The sequence below is a fragment of the Fusarium vanettenii genome (assembly GCF_000151355.1).
Source record: "Fusarium vanettenii 77-13-4 chromosome 9 genomic scaffold NECHAsca_6_chr9_2_0, whole genome shotgun sequence".
NCBI classification, from domain to species: domain Eukaryota; kingdom Fungi; phylum Ascomycota; class Sordariomycetes; order Hypocreales; family Nectriaceae; genus Fusarium; species Fusarium vanettenii.
In genome coordinates this window covers 703,837-719,777 of record NW_003315877.1, presented here as the reverse complement: position 1 = coordinate 719,777, position 15,941 = coordinate 703,837, and the positions used below count along the sequence as shown (strand labels likewise).

At 53.5% G+C, this 15,941-nt stretch overlaps 6 protein-coding genes across 6 annotated transcripts; 4 read left to right on the top strand and 2 right to left on the bottom strand.

Annotated features, from left to right (window-relative positions):
* Positions 1-722: 722 nt before the first annotated feature.
* NECHADRAFT_73859 (uncharacterized protein) lies at positions 723-1,833 on the bottom strand. Its single transcript, XM_003049992.1, has 2 exons — positions 1,600-1,833; positions 723-1,243 (listed from the first exon to the last, which is right to left on the bottom strand). Exons 1-2 carry the CDS (start codon positions 1,783-1,785, stop codon positions 794-796), a joined length of 636 nt encoding a protein of 211 aa, XP_003050038.1. The 5' UTR covers positions 1,786-1,833; the 3' UTR covers positions 723-793.
* A 737-nt stretch (positions 1,834-2,570) lies between these two features.
* NECHADRAFT_84743 (uncharacterized protein) lies at positions 2,571-2,954 on the top strand (the record flags this gene model as incomplete). Its single annotated transcript, XM_003050374.1, has 2 exons — positions 2,571-2,740; positions 2,795-2,954. 2 exons carry the CDS (start codon positions 2,571-2,573, stop codon positions 2,952-2,954), a joined length of 330 nt encoding a protein of 109 aa, XP_003050420.1.
* A 218-nt stretch (positions 2,955-3,172) lies between these two features.
* NECHADRAFT_84742 (uncharacterized protein) lies at positions 3,173-4,341 on the bottom strand (the record flags this gene model as incomplete). The annotated part of the gene is made up of 3 exons (XM_003049991.1): positions 3,173-3,912; positions 3,964-4,184; positions 4,238-4,341. The coding sequence occupies 3 exons, from the start codon at positions 4,339-4,341 to the stop codon at positions 3,173-3,175; spliced, it is 1,065 nt and encodes a 354-aa protein (XP_003050037.1).
* A 342-nt stretch (positions 4,342-4,683) lies between these two features.
* On the top strand, positions 4,684-5,338 carry NECHADRAFT_48772 (uncharacterized protein; the record flags this gene model as incomplete). Its single annotated transcript, XM_003050373.1, has 2 exons — positions 4,684-4,719; positions 4,778-5,338. 2 exons carry the CDS (start codon positions 4,684-4,686, stop codon positions 5,336-5,338), a joined length of 597 nt encoding a protein of 198 aa, XP_003050419.1.
* Positions 5,339-5,710: 372 nt separating this feature from the next.
* On the top strand, positions 5,711-8,300 carry NECHADRAFT_49195 (uncharacterized protein; the record flags this gene model as incomplete). The annotated part of the gene is made up of 6 exons (XM_003050372.1): positions 5,711-6,121; positions 6,170-6,344; positions 6,424-6,455; positions 6,502-7,873; positions 7,928-8,079; positions 8,148-8,300. The coding sequence occupies 6 exons, from the start codon at positions 5,711-5,713 to the stop codon at positions 8,298-8,300; spliced, it is 2,295 nt and encodes a 764-aa protein (XP_003050418.1).
* Positions 8,301-14,454: 6,154 nt separating this feature from the next.
* On the top strand, positions 14,455-15,834 carry NECHADRAFT_49482 (uncharacterized protein; the record flags this gene model as incomplete). The annotated part of the gene is made up of 1 exon (XM_003050371.1): positions 14,455-15,834. One exon carries the CDS (start codon positions 14,455-14,457, stop codon positions 15,832-15,834), a length of 1,380 nt encoding a protein of 459 aa, XP_003050417.1.
* Between the last annotated feature and the right edge of the window lie 107 nt (positions 15,835-15,941).

Sequence of the window (15,941 nt, the reverse complement as noted above, 5' to 3'; positions counted from 1 at the left end):
GGGAGGACGCATGTGTCGTATTCTTTACCACGATGGTTTATTTAGTTTGAGATACCACTTTTTAAGACTGCCGGCATGTGTGTCCGGTTGGTACATCATTGAGGACAAATGTAAAAGTCAAGTAGCATCTTCAATAAATCTTCGCCTATATACACTCCTTCGATGACATACTTCCACAAGGGCTGCTTCGGTGACACCAACCTACGTTCTAATATACACGCGGGCTTTGGGCTTCTCTTCTCATCGGTTGCAAGGGCGAACCTCCAAGTGAGGAACATCGTCGTTTTTATTGCCGGGGCCATTGCAATTTGGAAGGATGCAGACCATCTCAACTTCAAACCACTTACCGGAGACCTTGGTCAAGGCGATGAAATCGAAATCGATCCGACTATGCTTGACAGGATGGTACTACTTGAGGCTCCTCCCCGAAGCGCAACGCTCTCATCGGCGGGCTGTAGGGTGAGGCATGGTCCTTTTCCATGACAGATGTTGATACTGGTGCATGTTATCTCAGACCCAATCTCCTTACACCCATTGCTATACTTCACCAGCTGTTGTATAAAGTCATCCAGGTTTGGCTAATCTTCTCTCCTCGTAGCTTCAAACCACTTCAAGATCGTTCAATAGCTCGAGTAAGCCATCCCGAGAGTGCGTTGGGCATCATGAAGGATAAAGTGTTATAGCATAGACCGAGTACATGCATTCCCAATAAAGCAAACGTTGGTAACGACCATACTTGATTCTAGGTATCTTATTGTACAAATCTTACAGTGACCACCATGACAACCATACCTCAACCCAGTCGGTGACCTCTTCCACGAGACTTCCAAGAGTCCGGGAGGGGCCCTCCCGTCTCTGCGCCGGTGCTGCTACCAGTGGAAGGACCCGAAGGGCGAACAGCCGTGCCATACGTTCTCTTTGTGATTCTAGGCGTCCGGACGATGGATTCCAGCCAGGCAGGTACTCGAAGAAGCACTGGACCGCCGCCAAACTCGGGATAGATCCTGGTGAGGAAGTCGTACATGTGGGCAGCAAGCAGACCCTCAATCTCGATCAAGGGTCTTCCTCCTGGCGTGAGAATACTGAAAGCAATCATGCAGAGGGGCATCGCTTGGGCGGGGATGGTGAAGAAAAAGAACTGAGCCTTTTGACCGCGTTGGTCCTGGGTCGCAGTATACACCATGGCGAGGATGAGGCCGGACAGGAGCTCAAGATGGTTGAAGCCGAAGAGGTAATCCATCATCTGGCGACGTCGTTAACCTCGGGAACGGGCGCGACATGGTATGTATGTACGGTGATGGAAGAAAAAAGTGTATTTTGCTATGATATAGAAATGTAGGGCGCTAGAAAACCACTCGAGTGAATTGGGAATCAAACGAGCCATCCATAAGACATCCCACCATGCCTACACCGCAGACCAACCCGGATTTGCGAATGATGGGTGGACCGAAGTGCAGGGGTGATCTTCCTCATTTCCAGGAACCGTGATAGCTGTAGAGGCAAAGCACTATCCGGGCAGATATATGAGGGGGGTTTGACGGGCAGACAAAGAAGAGCAACAATGATAGAGCACGGGACGGGCAACAAGCGATGGCTTACCAGAATCCAGGAGCAGACAAGGAGAATGTACCAAATCAGGTCAACCTTGCGAGGGAAGCGAGGGTTCCCGGTCTCCAGCTGCACGCAGTAGCGGTACAGATGATAGGCGTCAAAGAGCAGCCTCATTGGGAAATTTTCAAAGGCAATGAGGAAGCCCGTGATGGGGCGCCACAGATGAGGAGGCATCTGGTAGAGATAAGGAGGGTAATAGAACAGATAGTACGCAGGTATCACGCCGAATTTGCCGAGCAAGGTCAACACCACGGTGGCAGTAGTGAGGTTCCTTGTAGATAGTTAGCAAGCTGCATGGTGAAAGGTGAGTGGTGGTGTAGCTTACCGAGCTATGGCGGGCGTGGCCCAGTAGGCGGCGAGGAAATTTTCAGACATGATGGGCAACTTTGCTCAACGTGTCAAACTGAAACTGAATAGCAAAAAGTCAAGGAACTCTGACTTAATGATGAGAAAGAATGATAGTTCCAGCCGACGTTTTTATGATGGAGAAGCACGGGACTTTGTAGCACCAGGCAACAAAGCTATCATCGTTGTTGCTTGCGTGTCATCTTCTCTGTTTGGTTGATGACCAAGAGAAAGAGTTTGGAAGGAGAGAAGGCTGCAGACTCGTGAAGAAAATTGCATTAAATGAGCAAAAACTCCATAGCGGGGCGGGAGTCAAGGGCCGATGTTTTGCCGAATGCCTCGGCGCCAACCTCGACCGAACTCCGGAAGCCCTGAGGCTGGTGAGAGGCTGGTATCTTATGCGCCACAGAGAGAGGGTGTCATGGATGCAGAACTGTTCGGGCTTCTGGGTCCAACGCCAGCTCGTGTGAGCAAGTTCATATCCATATGGTCTGACGTCAAATTAATTCTTCTCAATTCGTTTAATTACATTCCCATTGACTTGGCTGAGCTCTTGAATCTCCAGATATCAAAAGAAGCATTGCATTGACGCAATCCGACATCAATTCGCCAGGATGCGTGCTCACGATGCCATGCAGAGCGAGGAGGCCAACGACGCCGCGTGGGAGGCTGCCAAAGGAGCTGTCATGGGCGCAGCCAAGTGGGGAGCTGGTGCTGCCGTTCTGGGTGCCGCTGGCTACGTCTGGTCACCGTTGTATCGGTCCATGACGATTCAATTCAAGGTGTAAGGCAAATTCTCAAGTACTTGCTCTCCCCGCCAGCACTGACCACCTTCAAGATATCTACAAATGTGTGGCATGGTGGTGGGAAGCATGATCGAGGCAGATGGACGCCTCAGGCAATATGAGCATCAGGTGAGGATGCAGAGGAGGCTACTGCGAGAAAAGGCAAAGTGGGAGAGGTATGAGGAGGAATTCATCAAGGGAGACGAGAAGTGAAGGTCCAAAACGCATCCCGTCTCACAAGAAAGCCTGACTGAACTGATCTGGGTATAACGATGTACATATATCACGAAAGGGGATAACCATTGAGTCGTCCGTGTAAATCAAGTCTTTACTCTTTTTCATTTACTCAGGCAGATACCCTCAACTCCAACGCCAAAGATGCGACCGCTTCCATAGGTCTCCTGTTTAGTTCCATCCCAGTTCTCTTCTCTCTATGGCCGGAACCGCTTGGGGTCCATGTTGATCTTGCATAGTCGAGCAACACATCCGCTGAGTTGGAGTAGCGTCTGTACACCCTCCAGGACCTTCATGTGCGTGAAGCCAATCTCCTTGATAAACTCCAGCTTCGAATGCTCGCTCAGTGTGGGTATCGTCTTGGTTACTCGGAACATGGTGCTAATGATGTCGTGGCTCGAGTAACCTAGATCCCATAGCTCTCGAAGGGTGTCTAGCGCAGAATCCACGTTGCCTTCGTAGCATGCCTTGAGCATAGCTTGGACTTTGATCGGATGAGGCGAGTCAACGACCTTGAAGACGTTGTCTCCAGAGACGAACCCAAAACCGGCAAATGTGGACTGTAGGTTGTTGATGGCCTGTCGCATATCTCCCTCGGCGCTGAAAACGAGCGCTGCCAGACCATCATCGCTGTATTCGACCTTTTCCGCCTCAATGATTTGCATTAATCGCTTCACGACCTGAGCATCTGTCAACTTGGCGTATCGCAGAATGGCGCATCGTGATTGTAGGGGCTCGATAATCTTGTTCGACTGGTTACAAGCAAAGGCGAATCGAGTCGTGTTGGAGTAAATCTCCATGGTTCGTCGGAGTGCTTGTTGGGCGCCCGAGGTCATGCTGTCAGCTTCGTCGAGAATGACTAGCTTGTGGCGGCCAGCTGGTAGAGTGACCTTCTTCTGAGCAAAGCCCTTGATTCGGTTTCGGACAACGTCAATACCTAGTACATGTCAGTCTTTCCCCCTTGGTACACGGGCATGATATGTCGTACCTCGTTCGTCACTGGCGTTGAGCTCCAGCACGGCCTCCTTGTACGATTCACCCAGCAACTGTCGAGCCAGACACAGCACACTAGTCGTCTTTCCGATACCTGGCATGCCCGAGATGATCACATGAGGCATATTTCCCTCCTTTGCGATAATCTTTAGTCGCTCGATCGTTTCTGTATTGCCGACAACATCGTCGAGAAAGATTGGTCGGTACTTTTCCACCCTAGCAACCATCAGTGAGCGATCAGCACCAGCATAGGAGCTCAAGTAACATACCATGGAAGTTCATAGGATGAATTTCCATTGGTGGAAGCTGTGAGAGCTGCCTTGGAGGCAGAATTGGATGATTCGCCACGTTCTTCGGGTTTTTGGGTCGGCATCTTGATGTGTTGAAGTGGTTGATGCAGTTCAGCTGAAGCTTGAAATGGGATGCCAATCACTTTACGCGACTGGGAGAAAAGAGACGCGTCGTGGTTGAGGGACAGCGGGTGGTCCGTGCCAAGGCACCGAGTGCGATGCCCCACTCCTGCCACCGCCTTTATCGTCGCCATGGCAAAATTTCCGCCAGCTTCAACTTTTTTTGAGGCCAAGCAGCAAAAGACAGCCAGAGATACCCCCAACCAGCGACCTCAAACAGACGATTGACGACAAACCAAATTCAGAGCGGAACTATTTGAATATCAGCGACTCAGCTCTCTCAATTCTTTCAACCATCAACAGCCATGGGTGTTGCGAAAAAGACTCGCAAGTTTGCGCAGGTGGGCAGTCCTTATCGATAAGCGCCAAAATGTTTACACTCTAACTCAAGCGCAACAGGTGAAGCGAGTCCTCGGCCGTCGCGATGAGAGGATAAAGGAGAACAAGGCCAAGGCCGAAATAATTGCTGCCGCAAAGGACAAGAAGACCATCAACGGAGAACTCATCCGCGAGGCGCCTCAAATGCCCAGCAACATGTTCTTCCAGCACAACACGGCCCTTGTCCCGCCCTACAACGTCCTCGTCGACACAAACTTTATCAACCACTCGGTTCAGCGCAAGCTCTCGCTGCTTGATTCCATGATGGACTGCCTCTACGCAAAGTGTAACCCCATCATCACCTCGTGCGTCATGAGCGAACTCGAGGGTCTTGGTCAAAAGTTCCGTCTGGCGCTGCGGGTTGCGAGAGACGAGCGGTGGACGAGGCTGGAGTGCGATCACAAGGGCACGTATGCCGATGACTGTTTGGTGGACCGGGTGCAGAAGAGCAGGATATACATTGTGGGAACAAACGATAAGGCGCTGAAGCAGCGGCTAAGGAAGATTCCCGGTGTGCCCATCATGAGCGTTGCGCGGGCCAAGTACGTGATAGAGAGGCTGCCAGGCGCACCAGACTCATAGGGCGGGGCAAATAGGAACATGTGCGTTACAACTTATGATGCATTGCATGGGGTCTTTTTTCTGCTTTATGACTTGAGATTAGTTGCGCTGGAGGTTTAGATAAAAAATAATGTTTTCAAAATGGTTGTTCTTGGCATTCAGTGAGTGGTCGTAACCGTCATTGAGGCGCCCATCAGCCTTACGCGTCGCAAGGATCCAGGGTAGTAACGTTAGGTGATGTCGACTAAAACACACTTATATCTCACTTCGCCTCACAACCTGAATCATCCCAGCAGCACAGAACCGCTGTTTGGATCGGTATAAAATCGCCTCACTGGCATTCTATACACACGCAGAGGTCATTCACGTTCACGAGAACGTCCCCTTACTACCATGGAGCTAGACTCTAGCCCTAACGACAACGATCATTCATCAACCTCAGAAGCCGCCCGCCAGAAGCGCACCCGCGTCCTCCTTTCGTGCGCACCATGCCGCGCCTCCAAGCTCAAGTGCGATCGCGAGCAGCCGTGCAGTCAATGCGAAAAGAAAGGTCGCGCTGCGCAGTGTGCGTATGCACCGCGGCCTGAGAAGAAGCGCCCCGCAAAGGGCATGTCAGCACGGTTGAAGCGTCTTGAAGGCATGGTTCGAGAGATGATGGATGCCGAGGGCGGCGCGGGGCCGAAACCTGCGGGGGAAGCCAACGGCGCTCCGGTGGCTGGGCCCGAGGTGCAGGGGCATGTTGTGAGAGGAGAAAAGGCGACGACGTATGTGGGAGCGACCCATTGTATGGCCATGTTGGAGGATGTAAGTTCACGACCTGATGGTTGAGGCACCATGCTGACAAAACTATAGATTGAAGATCTCAAGAGTTACTTTGATCAACCAGAAGATCTAGAGGATGATCAGATCTTGGCTGATGAGATTGATGCAACTGAGGTTGTCCTGAATACGAGAGCTGGTCCGAAGAATCGTGAAGAACTGCTGAGTCGTCTCCCAGAACGAAATGTAGCAGACCGACTCATCACGCGTTATTTCGCCTCGATGAGTCCTTCTCAACGTAACTATCACCAATCGTCCATTTGAATGAGAAAGCTTACATCCGACAGATATCGTTCATCGGCCGACATTCACGAGAGCTGTAAGTTTTGAACGAAGGATGAATATATCGTCTCTAACAACCACAGTACGCCAAATTCTGGCAAGACCCAAATCAAGCTTCGCTGCACTGGATCGCCCAGCTCTTCATGATGCTCAGCCTCGGCGTCTTCTTCAACAACTTTATGAACAAGAGCGAGGTGGAAGGCGACTCTCCTCTTCCGCCACTGGACAGGATCCGTCACTACAAGGCATGTGCCGGATGGGCTTTGGTCTGGGGGAAATACACGCAACCAACTCCAGCAACTCTGCCGGCCTTTCTTCTCTATGTCGAGTCACACTTCCTGTTTAACCGGGCGGCTCAGATGAACTGCTACATCCTCTCGGGGGTGTGTGTTCGTCTTATGCTCAAGATGGGTCTCCATAGGGACCCGAGCAAGCTGGCTAATATCACCCCCTTCGAGGGTGAGATGCGCCGCCGCATGTGGAATATGGCTATCCAGGTCGAGCTTCTAGTCTCGTTTCACATGGGTCTTCCAAGTTTGTTACAAGGCATCGAGACCGACACAACAGTACCTCGGAACCTGCAAGATGACGATTTTGACGAAGATACCGTCGAGTTACCCCTGAGTCGACCACCCACCGACTACACCACAATGACCTACCCGATCCACAAGACAAAGATCCTCCGAGTCTTTGGCCAGATCGCCCGTCAAGCCCATGCCCTGTCGCCGCCGAGTTACGCCGAAGTCCTCAAGCTTGATAACTTGCTGCAGGAGACATGGCGTAACGTCCCATCGTTCATGATGGTACGCCCGCTCGACGAGTGTGTTGGTGATCCACCTATGCTTCTCATTTATAGGTTCGGCCTGGCTGCTCTGTTCAACAAGTGTCGTTGTGTTCTGCACCGACGATATCTTGCCGAGGCAATTCCTCGACGCGAGCATGACTACTCGCGCAGGCAGTGTCTTGAGGGCGCAATATCACTACTTGAGTATCAAAACACCATCCGAGAGGCTTGTAAGCCGGGTCATGTCCTCAGCCAGAATGGATGGTTCGTATCGTCCTTGGCGGTGCATGACTTTCTGTTGGCTGCCATGTGTCTGTACCTTGTTATCAAGAACGACACTTATTCCGAGTTTGGAGGTGAATATGACTGGATGTCACAGTCAAAGACAACGCCGACCAAGGAGGAGCTCCTGGGCATGATTAAGCGGTCTCACTTTATTTGGTCAGAAGTCGCGCAAGACGTGAGAGAGGTCAAGAAGACAGCTGATACGCTGGCTACTATGCTGGCTAAACTTGGAGCCCCCGTCCAAGGTCCGGCAAGCGTTCCCGGCCCAGCGCCGCCAACCTTCAGCATCGGGCATGAATCATCCTCACTCGGCGCACCATCGGTGGACCCCAGCACTCTGGGGTCGATTGGGGATGATGCGGGCTTGCTGTCATCACTGGGGCTAGGTAGAGAAACTTGCGGAGAGCAGACACGGGGCAGACTGACTGACGCCGCATTAGGCTCTTCAACAGGATCCACGTCGGGGCAGACGCCGTTATCTCTTGGCCTGACGGCCGATGCGGGAGCTGGCATGAACTTCCCAGGCATGGGGACCGAGGGGCTCGACTTTGACCCCTCATGGATGGAGACGGCGGCCAATAACATGGACTGGGTAAGTTGCGGAGCTGTGGCATGCTCGTCACGAAGTTGGGGAAGATATGAGACTAATGACCGTGACAGCGTTATCTCGATATCTCACTTGCTCACAGCCATGATGCGGGGCGGAACGAGGACACTGGCCAGACGTGGATGGAACGGCCACCCCCTTTGGAGCAGATAGACATGATGGGACCAGGATCGTGGATGCCCGACCCTTCTGCTGGGAGCGGTTGAGGTCGTCATAAGGCACAGTTGAGGTGTAAAAATAAACACTCCATGGAGTTGAGACAGCTTCTCTTTCAGGACTGGTGCATCGGCAGCTATCTCCGCCTTGGACACCTCCCTCACAAGAGGGGCAGCCCCCGGATCCAAGTTGAGCTATCGCTTCGGCCAGATGATGATAGGGTGGTGTGGCTCTCGGACCAGTCAGTATCTTGACCACCGGCCACAGGGAGACGCCCTGGCTAGGTCCGCTATCTGGGGAACCCAAGTCCGGGGAAATGAGCGGGCTGAAACCCCGCAAAGCATCATGAGATTGCTATTGGGGATCAAGGGGTATGGATGTAGTTATCAGCATATACGGAGCAGTCATATAATGATAACTGCCTGATAAGGAAGTTCTTGATTTGGAGCTGATAACAATTTGCTGACCAACTTGTCTCAGTATTCATGTCTGTTTTTGTCTCTGAAACCCTGAGAAGCTAGTAGTAGCTCAATAAGATACAATCTTTGGTGAGGGAGGTTGCTTGCATAGGGCAGGTTGAGACACTGCTGATAAGAGAATTGACTTCAAGGAGACGATCCGACGTTCGTCCAATGATTTGCGACGTCGGAGCATTCCATCACCGACAGGGGTTCATGACGTAGAGCCGAGTCTGACTGGGCCCATTATCAGTGCGCCGGATGCTCCGCGGAGATGTGCAAATAAAATGGGGTATCGGGAGGGCTTCCGCTGAGCTGGAGGTGACGCCCAAATCTTGTGAGAGAAGCAGAGTTTGTGAACGGAAACCCATCCGAGTGTGAGACGCGAGATCCTTGCGCTATGAACAAGAACATGTGACCGGGGAGGAACGAGAACCGGGCCTCCTCTTGTTCTCCTGAGAGGAGCTCCATTTGAATAGCGCCAGTTGAGATCTTCCAGAACAACGGGCTTGTTCTAGGGCCGCCCTGTAGCGCGTTAACAAGTGCTGGGCCAGGCGCCTAGACTGGATCTCGGTGGACATGCGCCCCGCGACAGGGCAGAGCCAGGTCTGATCTCACTGTCCACAGTCCACCTGAGAACAGCCACAGTGACTATCCATAACTACATTCTCGCCTCATCAACTTCATCACACATTGCTGCAACCAGCGAGGCCGGCAAAGGCCCGAAGCCCAGGTGATTCAGTCTGGGACCTCGGCTAGACGACAATGGGCGAACGGGTCATGATGACGGGAAATTGATGATGTACGCAGTACTCCGTACATGCGCCATAGCAAAACTCCGCGAGGTATCCGTAGAGGGGTGTCCTGTGGCACTCCGCTGCCCTTGCCTTGGCCTGACAGAGATATCTGACAGCAGCATCTGCTCAGGATGAGATTAGCGCCCCGAGGCAAGACAGCGACAGCCTCCTAGTCAGTGGGAACAACTCGTCCATCACGGTCTGGGCTTGGAGACAGCAAGCATCGTTTGGTTTTCACGTCTGGTGACCATGGCTCCATCGCCATCCCACGACGCCGCTATCAGTTGGTCGAGCAAATAGTATCCGTCAAGTTGGACGTGTAGGTAAGTCGATGAGAAATTGAATCGTGGTAAAAAATTTTGACTGGAGAGTCGTGCGGTCAGCTCGAAACTTTTACATAATCCCAACGCTACTTTCGGCATTTTTCGACGGCCTCCACAGCCATCGTGGACAAGGCCCCGTGGGCTCGTGGGCTTGGTCTCGCGGGCTCAATTACCACAGCAATCCATCCATAGCTCCCTAGCTGGGAATGTACCCGGACGGCCGGCGGCCAAACCAGCGGGAGCGTGCGTGCCTGGCAGAAAGGCGTTTCTGCTAGGTCCCTCTGGGGAAGAGTTTGACAAAGCGTGCGTGTGGTGACCAGGCGGACGATATTCGTAAACGGTAAGTAGATGGCATTGTTTTCGGGTAAGTGATCCTAGTAGAGTTAGTGGCACTGGAATAACCTTCCCTTGAATACGCCGACTATCGAGGCGAGGTGAGCTTTAGAGACCGCCAAGCTGTCACTTGACGATGCAATAGGTAGATGCGTTGTGATGCGCCGGAGATTGGACATGAGGTGACAAGTAGAAGAGAGACAGAATAGTCCACTGCAGAGGCGAATCAGAGTCACGGTCTCCAATCTCGTCTTGCTTCTCGTCGTCGTCGTCCTCGTGATATGCGCCGCAGTGCAGTTCGGGCTGTCGGGGTGCAGCTGTTGAGCAGGAGCTCTGCATCTGCATCGTGCCTGCTCCCTTCTTGACCGAGCTTCAGCTTGTCTTTTCTCCAACCGGCCAATTGCTGGTGCACATCTCCCCGTCGGCTGCAAGTCAGGCAAGGCACCGCGAGAGGTACATGAGACATCGGATCCTCTCTCCGACATTGACGGCATGGCATGGATGGCTTGCGGAGGTGGCATCGCGCAATATGTGCCAATCGTGGGGGAATCCTGTGCCTGTGCTAGGGAAGAACGAGGACCACTGGTCATTTCACCAGCTCTGCCGCTAGTGGAGGGGTTGCTTTAGTAAACAACGGGACGATGGAACCATCAACTCATCAACGGGGAACCCGTGGATGGTCTCGTGATGACCTGAGATGGGCAGGGGGCCAAAAGAGAAACAGATTTGTCCAAGGAGGCGGGACGAGTAAAAGGAATCAAGTAAAAGCTATGTAATAAGAACGGGATGGGCGTCTACCGACGAATGAGGGCGTCGCATATGGCCGATTCCGCAATCTGGGCCTGGAGCATCCCCATCGCTTTGCTGCTCGTGCCATGACATGGGTGGCATTTGCACTGTTCTTGTCGCGTCCTTCTTTTCGTGAATGATGACGACCACCTGAAAGAGTCTTGTGGTTATTCGCGGCGAGGACGGAGGCGGAGTTGTTTGCTTAATTCTTCGGCTGTCCACGGAGTTTTACACCGCGCAGTTCTCCTGCAAGGCGGCGTTAATGTTGACATCATGCTAAAGAAGATTCATCCTTGTCAACAACGCCCTGAGACATCTGTTGACCGACTTACAGAGACAAAAATGTGCAGTAAGACATGGCTAGGTAGGCGATAAGCCCAGGAATCTGGATCGGCGATTCAGAGACAAGCCCGAGCTACCGCGGTCGCCTGATTGGCCATCCCCGGACTTTTCTTCCTAGGTTGGCTCCATCTTCGGGGAGGGTCTTTTGGAGTTTTTACCTCTTTGGCAACTTCAAGTCAAGGACAAGAGTGGACAAGAGTGGGAAAAAATCATCCATGGGTTGGAGCACTTGCCCCCGAGAATGGAGTCTTTGATTCCGCATGACGCCGGCGGATAATTTTTGGTCACCAGAACCACAAGGCAGTTGTCTAGTGGCATCCAGCGAGACCAGCCCGTGGTCAATTCCTCAATAACGACCAGCAAAGAGGCTCAACCACGAGCAATGACCTTTTGCCCCGATTGGTCTAAGCCAACTTGGCCGATCGCTTATATCCACCAAGGTCGGCTCCAGAAGCTTTTTTTCCCTAGTATGACCAGGACCCGGGCCGGTTCCTTTGGTCGGTCTGTGCTGGAATTTTCATCTCCTACTCGAACACGAGCTGGCATTGGCTCGAGTTTTCAGATTGGTCGTCAGTTGACGTAACGCACCTTTGAGCGGCGAAAACCAGCCTCTCGTACGCCAGATGCGAGGGTAAGGTAACTTGACACACAAAAAGGTTGGCAGCCACAGCACAGCAAAGGACAGGCACAGCACAGGCATCCATCTCTTTTGTACTGTACCTACGTACAGTTGCAAGTGGACATCCACCTCATCCATGGGGACCAGGGAAGGGAATGCAGGTCTGGCGCGGGGGCGGCTGTAGGCGTCAACTGGGGTCGAAAAGGCAACATCGACCGTCATTATCTCTCCTGCTAGACTTGGACTCTTTTTATTTCCTCTTGAAGAGATTTCTCTCGTTTGTGTCGGCTAACGCGCAAATCCCAAGCCGTCTATGCCGAGAGCGTAAGTACATGTAAGAGGTACTGATAAGGTGCCGGAGGAGACCCGGTCAGGGAGGCAGGTGACTGGCAGACCGAGTCGACAAAAGGGCAGCTCCCAAAGTACCCCCGTCACGAGATGGTACTTCCGTCTTGGCGGGAGATGCTGTGTAAACCGCCGTCGGTTGAGGTACCGACCCTGTGGCAGGGTACCTCGTCATTGGAGCTTCATTTAAACATGGCGTCGTCTCCTGGCTCGTTCCTTATCAGTCGGTCGGCCACTTTGTTCGCCGAGTGTGGTCACTTTCCCATTGCGACCAACGATCCAGTTGTTATCTTTCCCCTCACCCTCCAATTCCCTTCCAAGGCATGGCCTGGAAACCCGCCTCCAGACTCTACCTACAGTACCGACGTGTAGACTACATCCATGGAAGAGGCCCCCCAGTTCCACAAGCTTCTTCCCCGGGTCTCCATTCTTTCTATTCTTTTCCATTCCCCTCTTATTGGAAAAACTCTGATGCCCGTGCCAGGTCAGGTACTGTAGGTAGTCAGCCCCCAAGTGTCGCAATCGTCGAGACCAATCGCACCCCGCCTGGATAAGGAAAAAGGAAAGGCATTCTGCTTTTTGATTGATAACGAGCCGCCTTGTCCTATCGGAGCACCCACCGGCATAGGGTGAATTGTTCTTTAGGTGGCCAAGTACGTGGTACCGCCTCTTCAGCGCCGCAAGTCGGACCCCTCATCATCAAGGTTGTTTCGTCTGCTGGGTCAGTCTTTTTCGGGAGCTACTTGCAGCACGTTGCCATTCTTCCCCTGCTCTCGCTCACACTCATCACAACCTTTCGGGCCTCATCGACGCCATCACGCTTTTGGCCCCGGCCCCAGATCTGAGCCCTTTCACACGCCCTACCCGGACAGGCCAAGACTGGATTGGACAACCCAAGACACCTTGGACGGGACGAGACGAGACAGGAAAAAGACGTGCCCACGACATCCATCAACCCTCGTGCGCTTGCGCTTGCGCTACAGCTTATACCCACCTTGTTCGTGCTGGCATGCTCGTTCGAGGGCCGCTGATATCCATACACCACTTGTTAGTCGCTCGTACGCCTCGCACCATCAACCGCACGCCATAAACCGGCACCACCCACCTGTCCTGCGCTGGCTGCTCCCTACACACACCGACTCACTCGATACCTGCTTGCTTGCCTGCCCGTGTATCTCATACTTACACAGAGCCCAATCTATTATCCTGCTCCTCAAATACCTAGCTGCCTGCAGCAAGATCGACCTCACCGGTGCAACGGATCCCCCTTGCTTTCCTCGACTCGGCTCGACTGGACCTTACCTTGACCCGCTGGTTTCCTCAGTTCATCTGCCGCTTCGCTTCGTCTCGACTCTCCTCTTGCTGCACACGGGACCCTGATCTTAACCGTCGAGGGACCACGACTCCGCTCCTACTAGGACCTTTCAAGACCAAGTCTTTCAAGACTCCCCTCCTAGACGCCCTCCTAGACGTTCCCCAAATCCACCTTCACCCACAACTGCACGTCTTGCCAGGGTTCCCCTTCGCCCTCTGTTGGCCCCTTCGAAACCCACCCACGAACTAGGGCGCGCAGTGGACGCCTGGGCGCACACGCTGAGCGCAAGCCTGGCGCAACGCCGCGACGGAGCATCGTGACCTCGTTTTCTTTACTGGGGTTGTCGAGTCGTCGCCCTCCTGTCTTCTCTGCTTGTTCTCTCCCTCCCTCTCCCCTCTTTTATTTTCTTCCGTGGTCCCCACGATCTCGTCTTGTCTGCTTTCTTTGTTCCTCGTCAGCAGACTCGACTCGACTCAACTCTACAACCGACCTCTGCGGCGACTGCGGCATCCTGTCCACTGCTGATTCCGCATCTGCACCTGCATTGGCCTCTCTTGTCGCTCTCGGCGCACTCTGATCCACCACCATACGTTCATTTTACGTACAGCTTGTTGCCATCTGTGCCTGTCTCTTGTCGTATGAACTCTCCTGGCCGTGTTTGCTTCGTCTCCCCCACCGGCCTTCCGAATCCCACCCCGACATACTGCACCGGCTTGGCTCCATCCCCCCGGCTTCGCACTCGCCCGACTAATAAAGTCCTGCTGCCAACTCCGCTCCGTGCCCGGTGGCACCAGCCCTGAGAGAGTTCCGAACTGCGACTCTGCAATCCCTCCTCCTCATCCTCCTTCTTCTTCTTGGACCCTGAGCGAAGCCTTGCTTTAGCATGCCCGCTCAACTAAACGGGTCTATGACCGCCAGCATCCCCATCCGAATACCCGGCGACCAGACCACCGTCCTCTGCAAGCAACACAAGCACTCGCGATCATCATACTCGGATTCCTCCCCACTCGCAAATTCTCGAAACAATTCCCTAACCTTCCGCCCCGTCAAGAGGCTAATGTCGAACACCGACAAGACTATTGCCGTCATCAATGCCAGCGGTCGGCAGGCTGCGTCGTTAATTCGCGTAGCCACCGCCGTTGGCTACCATGTGCACGCGCAGCTGAGGAATCTCGAGGGCGTCGTCGCCGCTGAGGTCTCTGGCAACCCCAACGTCACTGTCTTTGTCGGCGAACTCTACACGAGGCACAGCCCTTCCGAGGCGAACCGCGACGTTACCAAGCATGGTCCTCTGGCCGGTGTCGGAGTCAACTACGAATTGATCGCGAACCTGTTCCGTGGCACCCAGCTCGCCTTCATTAACACCACCTTTTACGGCGACGAGATTCAGATCGGAAAGGCGCTCGCCGATGCCGCTAAGCGCGCAGGGGTCCAACACTATGTGTACTCGTCGATGCCCGACCATGCCGCCTACAACCCTGAGTGGCCATCACTACCTCTCTGGGCCGCCAAGCACGAGGTCGAGCAATACGTTCGAAAGCTGAGGCTTCCCTCAACCTTTGTGTACACCGGCATCTACAACAACAACTTTACATCACTCCAGTACCCATTGTTCTGCATGGAGCTGCAGAGAGATGGGTCGTTCAAGTGGCAGGCACCGTTCCATGAAGACGCCAAGCTGCCTTGGCTAGACGCTGAGCACGACGTCGGCCCGGCTGTCCTTCAGATCTTCAAGGACGGACCTGCCAAGTGGCACGGAGAGCGTATAGCACTTGCATACGAATATCTCACTCCCCGGGAAGTGTGCCGTCTCTTCTCGCGAGGAGTTGGCCGTCCTGTGCGCTATGTCCGAGGCCCCATCGAGATCAAGGTCCGAATCCCCGAAGGCTACCGGGAACAGCTTGTCGGATTGGAGCAGCTCTTTGATCCAAATCGCAAGGATGCCCGCAAGCAACCCCCCTACTTTGGAGACCCCAAGGTGGAGATCAGCTGCCCAAGCGAAGCTTTGGAGCTCTGGGAAGGCCCTCGAGGAATGGAGGAATATGCGCGGGAGATGTTCCCACTGGAAGAGGAGGCCAATGGCTTGACATGGATGCTAGATGACGACGGAAGCGACGACGAGGATGTGCAAGTCGCAGCAACCTCGGTTGAACAATTAAGAATCCACAACGGCGACGACGACAGTGACGACGATAATGACGATGGCCTCGTTATGCGAGGTGGCCGAGGGCGTAAGCGGGACGAGGAGGAGTGGTTGGCATAGCGAACATGCTGACCATGAATCAAGGTCTCAACCTTGGGCGAAAAAAAGAAACAGAAAAGCGCGAAAGACAAAAGGGAAAAACGGTGATCTCCAGCCTCGACTAGAAC

What these genes read in the sequence shown, in the direction of transcription:
- NECHADRAFT_73859 (XM_003049992.1), bottom strand. Translation starts at nt 1,785, where the DNA reads ATGCCTCCTCATCTGTGGCGCCCCATCACGGGCTTCCTCATTGCCTTT. An exon ending in TTGTCTGCTCCTGGATTCTG is followed by an intron (nt 1,244 to 1,599) that starts GTAAGCCATCGC and finishes CGACGTCGCCAG; the next exon opens with ATGATGGATTACCTCTTCGG.